The 15,196-nt window shown below is 28.4% G+C and overlaps 1 protein-coding gene across 1 annotated transcript in view; it reads right to left on the bottom strand.

The window, feature by feature from the left end:
- Positions 1 to 4,211: 4,211 nt before the first annotated feature.
- Positions 4,212 to 15,196, bottom strand: part of LOC135960871 (uncharacterized) — a 339,112-nt gene continuing 328,127 nt past the window's right edge. The window contains exon 14 of the mRNA XM_065512271.1: positions 4,212 to 4,688. Within this exon, the coding sequence (XP_065368343.1) occupies positions 4,507 to 4,688 (182 nt within the window). The 3' untranslated portion in view covers positions 4,212 to 4,506. The remainder of the gene's footprint in view (positions 4,689 to 15,196) is intronic.

The following is a 15,196-nucleotide window of genomic DNA, read 5'->3' as shown; positions in this document are numbered from 1 at the left end:
GCTTTTAATATAAAATTAAAAAAAACTTAAAAACTTAAATTGATACTTTTTAATTTGAAATTATAGAATTTTGGCACATTTTTCTTAAATTCCCAATATTTGTTTGCATTACCAAGTATCATACTTCCCCTATTAAATAGGTATTATGTTGTTTGTTTGTTTTGTTATTGCAGTTGTTGTTATTTCAAATTAAATTCGACTCAATAATAATGTTTGTTTGTTTGTTTGTTTGTTTTCATTTATTAAATGTATTTATGCATGTATGTATGTATGTATAGTACGATGTTGACGAGTTTATAAGTATGAAAATTTTATGTAGAATATATTTTAAAACAAAAACAAAATGTATTGTTTCGTATTATATTCAATAAAAATTGATTGTTGAAAGTGAATTTAAAACGCAGATGTATTGTATGTGTTGTTCAATCTATGTAAATATGTATGTATGAATCTATAGATGTGGCATCATGTAGAGTTATAGTGTTAAGGAAACAATAACAAAAACAAAAACAAATGTTTATTAAATAATAGATTTATAGAAAATTATTTTTGAATTACATTTAAATTTATTTATGCAAAATACTGAATACATTTATAAATATTTACAATCATCATTATTATACAATAAATAAAATACAAAATGAGAAACATTAGAAAAAAATTACAGCAACAAAAATACTTTACAACAATATGAATACATATAATCAATTTAAAATAAAAAAATCTTTATATATTTATTACCAAAAAAAAACAAAACAAAAAAAGTGAAACAAATAAATAAAATATCAACTATTTTTTCTAAAAATATTATTAGAAAAAACAATAATAATAACAATTATAGCAATAACAAAAAAGTGCTAAAATAAATATTATTAAAATAATTGTTAAATTATATTATGCTGTTTATATGTAAATAAATTTAATAGAAATAAAAAAAACAATACGGAAAAGAATGAGAGGATATCGAACGACAAATTGCACTAGAAATGAACACTGCAGATATGTTGCAATAAAACCAGCAACATTTTTTGAATAGAGTAATTTTATGGAAAATAAAAGAATTTAAAAATTTTTCTTCACGCAACATTTGAACTTGCAGCCATTTTTTAAGTGCCATTTTTTTGACAGCTGAAAGTTTAGGGTTAGTAAAAATGAGAGACAAATATCAATTCGGCATCATGGACAAGAAGTGCATACTCACTGAAGATCTGTGACTTCATGCTTACAAAACTCAATTGACATATGATCTCGATGATTGACCGACAACAACTAAAGGATCTTCTAATAGGGACTTCCGAACTTTGTTGTATCAAAATTCAGTTTGTTTGGCCAAATATTTATAGACGGATATAGCGTTAACAACAACGATGTGTGTTCGCAATATAGGTCCAGGAGCAGTTGGAAACTGAGCCAGACTTTCATCAATAAATCATGTGAAGCGTTGAGGCCCATTTCTGGGCCAATCCACATGATATCCAAAAGCGTCCAATGCATACCGAAAAAGTCAGTGTTTGGTGTGGATTTTGGGCTGGCGTAATCATCGGTTGATATTTCTTTGAGAACGAAGTTGACGGCGAGCATAATAGGTCTATGATTTTCAACTTCTATTGCCATGAATTGTATGATATGGACACCAACGACATGCGGTTTCAACAAGACGGCGCTACGTGCCACACTGCTCAAGCCACATTGGACATTCTGCACGAGAGATTTTAGGACCTGGTCCTTTCACGTGGAAGTGATGTGATTACTGGCTACCGAGATCGTGCGATTTTACAACGTTAGACTTTTTCTTGTGGTGTTTGATTAAGTTGCAGGTCTATGCGAATATGCCACAATGGCTCTGAAAGCCAATAAATTCAGCCTGATTTATGCGCAGTCATAGGAAAACTGTCATTTAATATGCGCGCCACTCACAGAGGTGTCAGCTGACATTTGCACGATGTTATATTCCATACATAATGGCATCGATAGGCCTTTCAAACAAATAAAAAATATTTAAATTTAAATACAGGAAGTGGAAGAAGCCTTATATGCTGGTCGCGAGTGATAACAGAGTTTTTTTCTGTCACATACCCTTGGAGCCCTTAGTGGTCATTATTGGACTCCTTGATCGTGTGATTTAACACAAGCACCAGTGAATTGAATGATAAAAGTCAACGCTGCATCAACGAAATTCAAAATGGTCATGGGCAATTTGGACAAAAGTATGGAGGCAAAACCATGAAATACATTTGGATATATATTCCTTACATCACCATACTCTTTGTACTTTATAATTCAATAATAAAATAACAATTAAAAATGAAAAATGTGCTTTCGATTTAATTAAAATTCTGCTTAAATTTTTGAACATCCTTCCAAATGTGCTGGGTTCTATCAAATTCTAAGATAGTCCTGTCACGTCCAACGCCTACATGCCAGATATGAAATCAAAGTAAATTAGTTTTACTCAGAATGTGTAAAATTCTTTTAAGTTGAATGGAATTGAAAATTCAAATAATCTGCTCAGTAGAATGAAAGTTATGAAAAAACAAGTAAGAGAGCTATATTCGGCTGTGCCGAATCTTATATACCCTTCACCAAATTATACTTTAAAATAAATTTGTTTAAATATTTTTAGGTAAACAAAATTTAATTTTTTTTAATTGTTTTTCCAAATTTTTTAAAATTTTTTTTTTAGTTTTTAAATATTTTTTTTTTTGAAAAAAATTTATGACAAAAAAAAAACTTTTGGTGAAAAAAAAATTCGGTTTAAAAAATATTTTTTTCCGATTTTGACCCATTGTATGTCCACCTTACTATGGTCTTATATACTTCGTTGCAAAGGTCTTTGAAATATCTATCATTAGATATCCATATTGTCTATATTAATGACTTAGTAATCCAGATATAGATCAAAAATCGAGGTTGTCCCGGTATTTTGCTCATATCTCCGTTATTTATGGACCGATTTTGCTGATTTTAAATAGCAAACTTCTCGAAAGCATGTCTGACAGAATTATTGAAGATTTGGATCCCGAAGATATCTGGGGTCTTCAGAAAATTGATTTCAACAGACAGGCAGACGGACATGGCTTAATCGACTCCGCTATCTATAAGGATCCAGAAAATCGAGGTTGTCCCGGTATTTTGCTCATATCTCCGTTATTTATGGACCGATTTTGCTGATTTTAAATAGCAAACTTCTCGAAAGCATGTCTGACAGAATTATTGAAGATTTGGATCCCGAAGATATCTGGGGTCTTCAGAAAATTGATTTCAACAGACAGGCAGACGGACATGGCTTAATCGACTCCGCTATCTATAAGGATCCAGAATATACTTTATAGGGTCGGAAATGAAAAATGTAGAAATTATTATATATGTATACCCTTCTCACGAAGGTGAAGGGTATAAAAACAACCTAAAATAATCAATATATTCCTTTTTGTTTCAATTTCTTGAGATGATAGATTGTTCTGTTTACACATTTCTTTTAAAATTCTTATTTAATCTGCTTGTAGCTCTTTATTAATCCGAAATTATGCTTTATTTATCATATTTATACTCTAAATTATGGAAAAAAATTATTTTACAATTAAAAGTTTATCGATATCTACATATAATATTCATAAAAAGCATTGATTGATCAAAAAATTCAATTTAAAAGTGTTCTCAAGAATATTCCAAGAATTTTAATTTCTTTGCATAAACTATTCATAAATCATGACGTGTAAAAATGTGGCATAATTTTAGGCTGAATTATGGAAATAGTAGTAGAATTATATAGTTCCACTAGAGGGAAGGAAATTAACAACAAAAGTTCATGTCAAAACAGAACTGACATTAGGGGCCAATCGCAAATGTATAGCATTTTCGGATAGGAGGATTACTTTTGCGCCACCTTGTAGTTCTTACACTTTATAAGAAAGGGATCTGGCAGATTTTATTCATTCTGTGACAAATCCAAAGAAACTTATTTTGTTTTTGATATTTTGTTTGAAATTTATTGATGCATTTCAATATTTGCACAAGTGATATGTCCAAGTACATTTTATCGCAAGGTCGTTTATCATATTTCATTGCATCTTTATAATTACATTCTCCGATATTTGTTTTTAAATAAATTCAAATTGAAATTCTTCTTTTCTTCTCTTCATTTACCATAAAATGTTGCTGGGTTTAGTGAATGAAATGTTTATGAAATAAATAATTTAATAAAACGGAAATCTCTGCATGAAAGTAAATAATGAATTTAGGTGATAATTCAATTAAACAAATTAAATTAAAATACAAAATTAAAAATAATTTATTTTGTTTTAAATTTTATTTTTTTTTTACTTTTTAAATATTTTCTAAAAGAACTATTTATTCTGAGGCTTTACTTCATATTTTTTTAACACAGGACATTTAAATTTTTTTTGTAACAAGGTAAAGGTTTTTCTTTTTCATTACAGATCTTACAAAAGACACTCTACTAGGTATGGGAAGGTTTCCTCTGGGGTGGGGGCTGTGAGGGTTTTATCAAGTTTTTAGTCGAACTTTTTTCACAGGTTTCGTATTCGCTTCCGTTAATGCTGTCGTTGCTATCCTTGGTCCTGTTGATGCTCTACTTCTTCCTGCTGCTGGTACAGAATTCATTAAAATTTTCTTATTCAACATTAAAGGTTCTCCGAAAGGTCTCTTGGCTTTGTTGTCGGCAGCAGCTAAAAGTTTTTTTTTTTTTTTTGGGGGGGGATAAGCAGAAAATTGATTTCTTTTAATAATGTTTTGTTGTTGTTCTATTTTTTGGAGGAATTTGTTAAAAAAAAAAAACTTGTTGGTAGTTCTTGGCTTTTTCCTTTATTTTTTTGAAAAACTAATTTTCGTTTGTTGCAAGTTAGTACGTTGCTGTAGATTACTTAGAATGCAGGTTCATCAGTAAGCATCATTTACAATATCATTGCATGATTAGTAGAGGTATTCAGGTTTTGGAGTTATTTTTAGTTTTGTTTATTTAATATTATTGCTAGTTTTGCACAATTTTCAATTAGAATTTTTTAATTAAATTAAAATAAGTTATTTCTATTTAAAGACAATTTAATTTTAAACCATCAACGAATAATAAATTTAAGCATGATTCTACACAAAACCTTCGGAATCTTCGTCAACTAAGATGTTACAAAGTACATACATATATAATTAATGTATTTTTAGTTGATTTAGCTATGTTAGTCTGATTATATGTCAGTGTAAAACACGATTATATCTAAAATACAGCAGTAAAATGAATGAGATTTATCTATAATCTCTATCAGTATCCTAAAAAGTTTGGTATTGAAAATCAAGAAAATCAATTTAGTAGCAAAAAAGTTATAAACTAAAATGTTTGATGCTTTTTACTAAAATAAATTTTAAAACCGATTGTTTTACTTTGCTTGTTGTTGTAATGTGTATAAGCCAGCATGTAGTTGGTGTATTTTTTACATTATTTAAGTTGACAGAACCCACCCACAAATGCGAATCATTTTCGAATAAAATTTTTCGAGAATAATTCTCAATTAACTATTTTTCGGAATTGTACAGAATTTTTAAAATAACGAATCTTTGTAATAGTTAACATAAACTCGATAGATAAATCTTCGTAACTTCGAGAAGGATGGTTTTACTGCTTCAAACTAAGTAATAGGTGAACATTTGAATGATTTGCGATAATCGTACTCAAATGATTGTGACCATTGTAAAGTCTGTAATTCTAGTATGAAGTAAAGGATATTTTTGATATGGATCAGCCAAATGTAGCATTCTAACTCTTGTTAAGTTAATTGTGTATGTAGTTTCCAGATAATTTTTAGAAAATATTCAAATCTTAATCTCTTCTATGTCCTAGAATTGTTAGTCGTAATCGATGTTAGGGGTCGATAATGTTGGATCTGAACAGCTGTTTGAAGGGGGTGCAGTTTTCACTGATGGGTCCAAAATGTAATCTGGCACGAGAGCCGCAGTTTATGTAGTAGATGAGGACATCAGTGTGTCATGGAGACTCCCAGACGAATCCAACGTCTTCCAGAATCCCAGAGGGGTCTGTTGTGACAACTGAGGGCTTTGAAATGCCATAGTGCTGAACATTAAGAGGGTTCTAGAAGCTTTATTGGAACTATATACAATTAGAGTGTGTTGGGTACCAGAGAACATACACGCAGAGAAAAAATATAATTGGGCATGGTTACTGTAACCATTTAAATAGTGTTACAAAATGTTTAACAATATTATAGTCACAGTAACTATTTACATGATTCTGGTAACCATAATATGGTTAATTTACGATTCACATGGTTGTATCAACCATATAGATGGTTACAGTAAACAAATATATGTTTGTGACTTCATATGAATGGTTGTGTAGAGAAATACATATAGAGCGGAAACTAGAAAACCACATAAACAAAACAAATTTCTCAAATCAATCACTCATACGAGACTTTTTGTTTTCGCATAGTTTTTTTTTACTAACTGAGTTAGGTCTTTGACATGAGAGTTTCCGATCTATGTTCATTTATCTGTAGCATTCAGGAAATTATATAGCAGATGAACTAAGCAGACAGGGTTCCAATCTGGACTATATTAATAAGGGCCTGAAAAGTTAAACCTCCTATATGCCACTATTATAGGTTGATCTTAAAAATATTCAGGGTCTCTACGAACCAATAATGGTGTAGTAGGATGGATTGCAGAGTGTCCATGGCTATTTGCACAGTTGGATGTAAAGGCAACCAGAATACTAATTGGGTTGGATAGGAAAGACCTCAAGTCTTTAGTAGGAGTGATAACCGGGTTCTGCTCAATTTGAGTTTTTATTGGTAAATGGGATATTATGCAACTAGAAACAAAGGATCATATTCTGTTTAAATGTCCTAGAATACAGGGCCTCAGAAAAAAATGGCTGGGACCCCTGAACTGGGTGATGTAGAAAATCTATTAGGCTTTATCAGGTAACAGGACTTTGTTAATACCAGTCTATACATATATCGTGTCCTGCTTCGTTTTTCTTGGGACTGATTTTTTTCACTTTATTTATCTTTATGTCACCTGACTTATTTTTTCTTCTCTCCAATTACGTTTCTTCTCTTCATTTCAAGTTCTCACCGGTTTATATTTCTAAAGGGTATCACAAGGGATACTATGGGTCTCCGAGTGGAAGTGTACACGCCTTCACATCTACACACAGTTACTAAAGTATACGTATGATCGACTTTTTGGGCCTTTCTTTAAAAATCATATATTTAAAAATACAAGGGCTGACTCATTCATTCACTCACTCACTCATAACTGATGAGTCAGTGAATGGTCTCGATTATAACGACTTCTATAAGTCATTACTGTCATTGAGTTATAACAGTCATTATATGTAACTTGTTGTTATGGTGACGCCAAAGTAATGAGTTGTTTAAATCCGTATAAAGGCTAAAATAATCTTTTTAAATATCTTGTAATGAGTTACATTTGCTGCCTAAAATTCTGGTTTCCCATTTATATGTCTTTAAGAGTTTCGTTGACATTCGTGTAGGGAAAATGTCAATCAGTGATCGGCACGCATAGTTATCAGGGCCAAATGTGATCTGTATCAAAAAAAGAAACACAAATCTCAATCAATAGCTGGTCAGATTAGAACAGAGAAAGGAAATGCATAATATAATATTAAAATACAGGTTCAATGTTCTTTTTATGCCGACCATTGATTTAAGTCGATTGCAAACGTCCACAGGTGGCTATATTGCTTTGTTTTTTTGAGACAAATGAATATGAAGACATGTTTGTTTATAATTCTGCTCGTAGAGAACCAAAAACCGAATTAAGATCAAAACAAATGTCGAATCTTCCAATTGAAAATTGTGCAATATTTGGATTAGTTGTTTATAAAAGATTTCAACACAGTTAGAGTTTGTTTTAATATTTTTAACACTAAAATTTAAAACTATATACTATTTTTTTTGTTAATGCTTTAAACTAACACAATGAAAAAAGGAAAATCTTTTGAAAATCCATAAAACAAAGAACGCAAGAAAAAAACATAACAAACTTGCTAAAAGATGAAAAGAAAAGAAACTGATAAAAATTACACAACAAAAATGCAACGGAAAAAGCTTAAACTATAAATGCGGCCGAAAAAAAAATGTGACATAAAACCGCATTCAGACAAACAACAACAGTAGACAAGAAATAAAATGAAAGTAAAACTCGGCATACTTCATTATCATTCATTAATTCATGAATAATATGAAACAGCATAAAAACAAAAGCAACCAAAAAAACAAAAAAAAAAAAACTGCATTCAAACTTTAGAGCAGCAATAAAACAGAAAACTAACAAAATTTAAATAAAAAAGAAAAAAAGGAACGTTAATATATGGACCTAAAAACACAGCTTTAAATACAGTTACAAAAACAGAATTTTGAGGGTCTTAAAAAGTGTGGCAGAATAAAACAAAAATTAAAAACAACATTCAGGCATCATGCACTAAAAACATTAAACCACACTTTGTGCAATCAACAGCAACCTCATCGTCATCATCCTCAACGTGATGATGAATGAAGTCAAGCCTTGCTGCCAACAGCAGTGAAAAACCAAAAACGTGTAACAGTTAAAAAAACAACAGTACAGGACTAAATACGCAGCAGCAGCAAAGGAAGTTAAATTTGTTGTATGTAGATAGATATGCATGTATGTATCTATGTAGCTGATATGAAAAGAGGAATGTTTCTTTCCTCCAACTGCATAAAAACTATAAAGCTGTTGATGATGATGATGTTGAATATAATAACTAGAATAATGTTCTCAAACTTAAATTTATGTGTTTGAATGAAATGCTAAAAATATAAATATAAAATTATATTTGTTTCTAAAAAAAAATAAAAGAAACACACAGCAAAAAACATGAAAAAATGCTGATGTGACAAATCTTGCAGTTTTTACGTTTTTGTTTTTTTTTTCTTTATTACTCAAATATAATTATGTATAATTTGAGGTTTTGCTAGTATGCATGGAAATGTAAGAAACAAATACAGAGCAACAGAATGTTGAAATAAAAAAAATATTGTTGAAATAAAAAGTTTACTATTCATGTAAAGTTGTAACGAATCGAAAAAAAATATGAAAAGTTTTCATTGAAACCCTACAATAAGTTTTAAACTTTGAATGATTCATGCCACAAAACTTATTTGCCACCCAAGTTCTTTACATCGATATCAAGGTTGCTCGAAAAAACAAAACAAGTATTTAAAACAGTGTGCTGCACAAGGAGAACATAAAGCATAAATATGAATTAATGTACTCTGCACTCATTTTCAAATACCTACTGTGCAGAAATGTACAACAGTTTGTGTTTGGTCCCTTATGGCTATGAGTAGCGAGCACTGCTTTAAAAATATACAATTACTTCTTTTCCCAATAATTTTGTAGTAAACCTCAAATACCTGCCAACTTTTTATAAATTCCCAACCATAATTTAACATCCTCATAATTAACCACTACCTCCGCTTTCCTTTCCTATCACGTTCATCATACCCATCTCAGTAATTAAAACGAAATAAATAAGAAAAAATTGTAAAATAATAATAGAAATCTCCCAGTTTTTCTTTTTTTTTTGCAATTCCTTGAGTAATTAATCAATTTTACTGAATTTTCTTTATATTTTCTTGTTATTGTTTTCAATGCGTTTTTTGTTCTTCCTTCCTGCTATTTTTGCTGCTTTAGAATTTTTTTCTTCTTTCATTTATCGAAACTAAAGGATTCATTACGTTTACCAAAGCAGCAAGAGGGAGTTAAAAATCTAGTAAATCTCCATAGAAAAAAATGCATTTGACAAGGATTTAACAACAGGAGTTGCTGTTTTTTTTAACATTCTCATTGTTTTGTCTTTGACGTTTTAACGCCCTTAGGAATACGTGTTTTTCGCTTTAATTAATATTGATGTGATTGAAAAAAGGTGCTTTGGAGGTGGTAAAATCAGGAACGTGGGGCAAAAATAACAACTAAAAATTTATTGATTGGGTGAATTAAAAAGTGTCATAATTATGGGAGTTTAGAATGCTGGAAGTTTACTGAATACTTTTATGATGTTTTTCACGACTTTTTAAAGAAAAACTAAATTTATATTCCAGCTCTAAAATATGGAAATTATTCTTATTTTCCAAATGTTATTCATTTCTTATTCGATTAAAATTTATTTCTTATTCGAATAGAAACATCTTAAAATATCCTTTAAAATATTTAAATCGATTCTTTCATATTAATCGATTAATTTTTTTTTTAAAAATTCTTACAAATATAATTCTGATTATATATAGAGAGAATTTTATTTTTCATTCAGGAATGGAAAATAATTCGATTTAATTTTTTTATTTTAATCGATTAATTTATTCTATTCGCTTATATGAAATTTTTTTATAGAAACATGTATATTTTTAATATTAATTTTATTCGTTGAATCTTAAAAATTAATCGATTAAAATGTATGGAAAATTATTATTCGAATCTCAAATATTAATTGATTTTTCCATTATATTCTTCAAAATTATAATTAACGTGTTATTTCGAGAAAATTAAGATTTTAATATTTTATTCGGTGTTTACGCCAAAAACTCTTTGAAAATTAAAGCGATTATTTTTTTTTTCCAGCAAACTTATATTTTTAGCCATTTATATATTTATAAAATAACCAATTAATCGATTACAGATTTTAATTCGAACAAGTTTGAAAAAATTTTCAGAAATTTTATAGAAAAGAATGTTAAAAAACATTTTTTAAATATTTTATTCGAATATCAAAAATGAATCGATAATTTTATTTGTTTAATTAAAAGGATTTTTTCAGCAAGTTCTTACAAATAACAATTAGTAAGTTATTTCGTGAAAATAAACATTTTAATAATTTATTCGTTTAATTTTTTATTCGGCTCTTTTATAAAAATCTTAAAAATTAACAAAATCTATCAAATTTTCAATCGATTAAATTTTTTTAAATAAAATTTTTCAATATTTAAAAAATCTAAATAAAATTATATTTTATTTCATAAAATTAGATGATGTTTTTCACCAAATATTTAAAAGTTATTTTTAGAAAATTCACATCTTATTCCGGTTTGAAACATTATTAGATTATTTTAATCGGTTACTTATCCGGCTCGTTTATATGTAATCGATTATTTTTTTAAAAATTTAATCGGATAATTTGTTCGATTAAAAAAAGTCTAAAATATTAACTGATTTAAATGATTTTTCCAACAAATTCTTCAAAATTATAAACATGTTATTTGGAGAAAATTTAGATTTTAATATTTTATTCGGGTTTGAAAAAATATTCGATTAATTTTAATCGGTTATTTATTCGGCTTGTTTAATAACCAATTAAGAGATTTCAGATTTTTATTAAAAAAAAAAAAAAATTGATTGATAATTTAATTCCATTTAATTGAAAGGATTTTTTCACCAAATCCTTAAAAATTACAATTAGCAAGTTATTTCGACAAAATTCACATTCAAATTTTCTCAGCAAACCTTGTATAAGTGCTATATTTGCAATACCACAACAAGAAATGTAGCACTTATCCTAGATAATATGCAAGGTTTACAGGGGTAGTTTGCAACGAAGGGGGATTTCCGCTAATATTTTATTCGGGTTTGAAAAATTATTCGATTAATTTATTAGGCTTCTTTAAAATTACATTTTTCAAAAATTTTACATTTTATTTGTTTCCATTATAATTTTATCGTATAAAATAATTTATCGATTATTTTTTCAATTTTTGGAATAAAATTTTTAAATATTTCAAATAAGCTTGGCAAATTGAATTCTTTAAATATTTTATTCGATTAATTTAGAGGATTTCTAAAAAATTCACATTTTATTCGAGGTTGAATTATTATTCGATTAATTTAATCGGTTCGTTTATATTTTTTTCTCCAAATTTTTAATAAATTATAATTAACAAGTTATTTAAAGAAAATTCACATTTTATTCGTTTATAAAAAAATTCTTTAAAAAAGAAGTAAAATCTATTACATTTTTCAGAATTTAATATTTTAATAGTTTCTAATATAATTCGATTAAATTTGTCTGGTTTTTTTAAATAAAATTTCTAAATATTTAAAAAATCTAAATGGAAAAGCTGTCAAGAATTTTTGAAATATTTTATTCAATCAATTTAGAAGATTTCTAAAAAATTCACATTTTATTCGAGGTTGAATTATTATTCGATTAATTTAATCGGTTCGTTTATATGTAATCGATTATTTTTTTTAAATTTTAATCCTATAATTTCTTTGATTTCTAGAAAAATTCAGATTTATTGGGGTTTGAAAAATTATTCGATTAATTTAATCGGTTAGTTATTAAAAAAATATAAAAATTTTCTCAATTTTTTAATATTTTATTTGATTTTAAAATTTTAATCGTATAATTTATTCGATTACTAATAAAAAAAAATTAGAATTAGCTACTTGCAAACTTCCATTCTTCAATCTTCCATATTTTTTTCATTTAAGGCCTATTTCTTAACCTTAATAATGAAATGTGATTTTGGTCATGAGAATAAAATTAAAGCTTATTCTGCCCCTTTTACTAATTAAACATTGTAATGCATTTTATTTAATTTAATTTTAATGCAATTAGAAAAAGAAAAAACACACAAAAAACTTACGAAAAATCTTTTAAACATTTTTTTATTTAAAAAAAAAACCAAAATGAACAACAATTCATCATTAATTTCTCAAAAAAAAAAAAAAATACAGCAAGAAAAAAAAACAGAACATAAAACTGGGTCAAGAACTAATTGGCAGTTTTAAAATGTGACATAATGTGGATATATATAGTGGAGAGCGTAGGAGGAGAGTTGCACGATAAAGTCCGATTTACGCAGCGACCACAAAGATAAAATTGTATATAAGAAACAACAACTAATGGATGAATGATGTATGTCTGGTGGTCTGGGCTGATTGGCTGACTGGCTAATGACGACGAGTGGTGAAGGATGTTGGGGTATCAACACCATTAAAATATGAAATATATATGTTTTATTTCATATTTTGGTTTAAATGATTTTCAGTTTTGATTTTCATTATTTCATGTTTCCTTTTTCCTTTTAGCTGTTTCTGTATCTGTTTGCGACATGAGCTGCATATGGGGTATGGAATAAATGAATTCAGTGAGTGAGTGAGTAAGTGAGTGAGTGGTTTTGGTATCATGTGTATTTCACCATAAACTAAAATTGTTTGGGGATTAAGAGATTTCAAATAGATTTTTAGTTTTCGCAATAAGAAAGTGATTTGTCATCATATATTTAGATAATGTGTAAATGAGTTTTAGGGAAATAATTGTTACAAATAAATTAGGAATGTTGTATTTAATAATTTTTAATTTTTAGAAAGACATAATAAAGTAGTTCAAATAATTGCTGCTTAAAATATAAATTAATTTAAAAGGAATTACTTCATGCTTTTAAAACTATAAAAATTTAAATTTATTAAAAAATAATATAAAAGCTATTCCATAATTCAATATAGTTTTGGAAGCTTTATTCAATTAACTATTGGAAGCATTATTCAATTAACTATTAAATAATTTCAAAGTATTGAGCTTAAAGCTTAGATTTAATGAAAGCTTGCTTGAACAGCTTTGTTTGTTTGTTTGTTTAAAGAAACTTAAATCATGGAATAACTTTTTCCTCTTCAGTAAACACACTTGCAACTAACATTTTTCATTATTAAACTTAAATCAAACAGTAAATCGAACAAAAGAAAAACTAATATATAAAAAACTAAATCAAATAATATACTGTGGAAAAAGAAAAAAGTAAAAACAACAACCATACATCAAAAACTAGAACAAATATCTAAAAAAAAATATAGAAAATCTTTCTTAAAACATTTATTGAAACAACCATGGAGAAGATGATTTTGACTGAGCTCATGAAACTTGAGTTTAAAAAAAAAGTAAAAGAAGAACAAACATTTCTGGAGGTGTTCCAAAGAGAAAAATAATATATATATGAAGAAGAAGGCGAGCTGACAATCATTCACACAATTTCACAAAGATTTTTATTGAAAAAAAAAATACAAAATATTTTGTAACTATCTAAATACGAGTATATTTCGAGTGCGAGTTTGACAACGAAGATTCATTGCTGTTTTTGAAGTGGTAGAGGTGATTTTTGTGTGGCCGTGGGTATTAATTTTTACAAATTTTATTTTAATAAAAAAAAAATTACACTTAAAACAAAATAACAGGAATTTGGTTCGAACTTAAACAACAAAAAAAAAGAGAAAATACTTAGAAGTACGACATGACGACAGCGTTTCAAGTATTAAGGTTGTAAATTAAATAAAATAAGAGACACAGAAAGAGTGACACGACAACAATTTGAGAGAAAGAATTGTTTGAGGGGGGAGAGGAAGAAGAAAAGATGTTACAATGTAATTACTTTCAGGCAATGATATTGAACGATGCTGGGATGAACGAGAACGTATGCGACCAAAACCAGACATGGGACGAAAGCCAGCAAATAAACGACGACGAAGACCCGAATCAGCTGGCAGTATTTGCTGTTGCTGCTGATGGTATTGCTGTTGCGTTAGTAGTTGCTGCTGTTGTTGCAATGTCATATAGGGATATTGTTGCTGCTGCTGCTGTTGTGGCAACTGTTGGCAAATGGTAGTAGCCATAGCAGCCGAATTGGACGATGATGAGCCAGCTGCTGTCGATTGCTGCTGTTGTGAAGTTGTTTGGACTGGTGGCAACATGCAAGCCGATGTTGCATAATAATTAATGCCAATGCCACTACTTAAGTACGCGGCAGTTGTCATATTTGCCACAGAAGGCATTTGTGCCATGTTTAATAAGCGATAATCTACTACTCGTACGTGAAAAAATGAAGGTACATCAGCAAAAATGTAAATATGATACCAGATTTTAACGAGGTTGTGTTATTAAAGGGATGATGATGGCATATTGGTGAAGAAGTTTGGTGGATTGGTAAGCAAAAGTAAAAATAAGTTTGTATAGTTAAGCGTGTCTTATAGGTTTAAATAGATTTGATTGGGTTTTGCACTTGTAAAAAATATGATTTCCTTAAAAAAACAATTTATTTCTTTTCATAGAAAATGTACAACATCTTCTGGCTTAAGTCAGGAGGAAATAGCTAATTTTAAGTTAACAATGTTTTTACTACATACTAACTAA

The sequence above is a fragment of the Calliphora vicina genome, chromosome 5, assembly GCF_958450345.1.
Source record: "Calliphora vicina chromosome 5, idCalVici1.1, whole genome shotgun sequence".
NCBI classification, from domain to species: domain Eukaryota; kingdom Metazoa; phylum Arthropoda; class Insecta; order Diptera; family Calliphoridae; genus Calliphora; species Calliphora vicina.
This window is presented reverse-complemented; position numbering and strand designations above follow the sequence as displayed.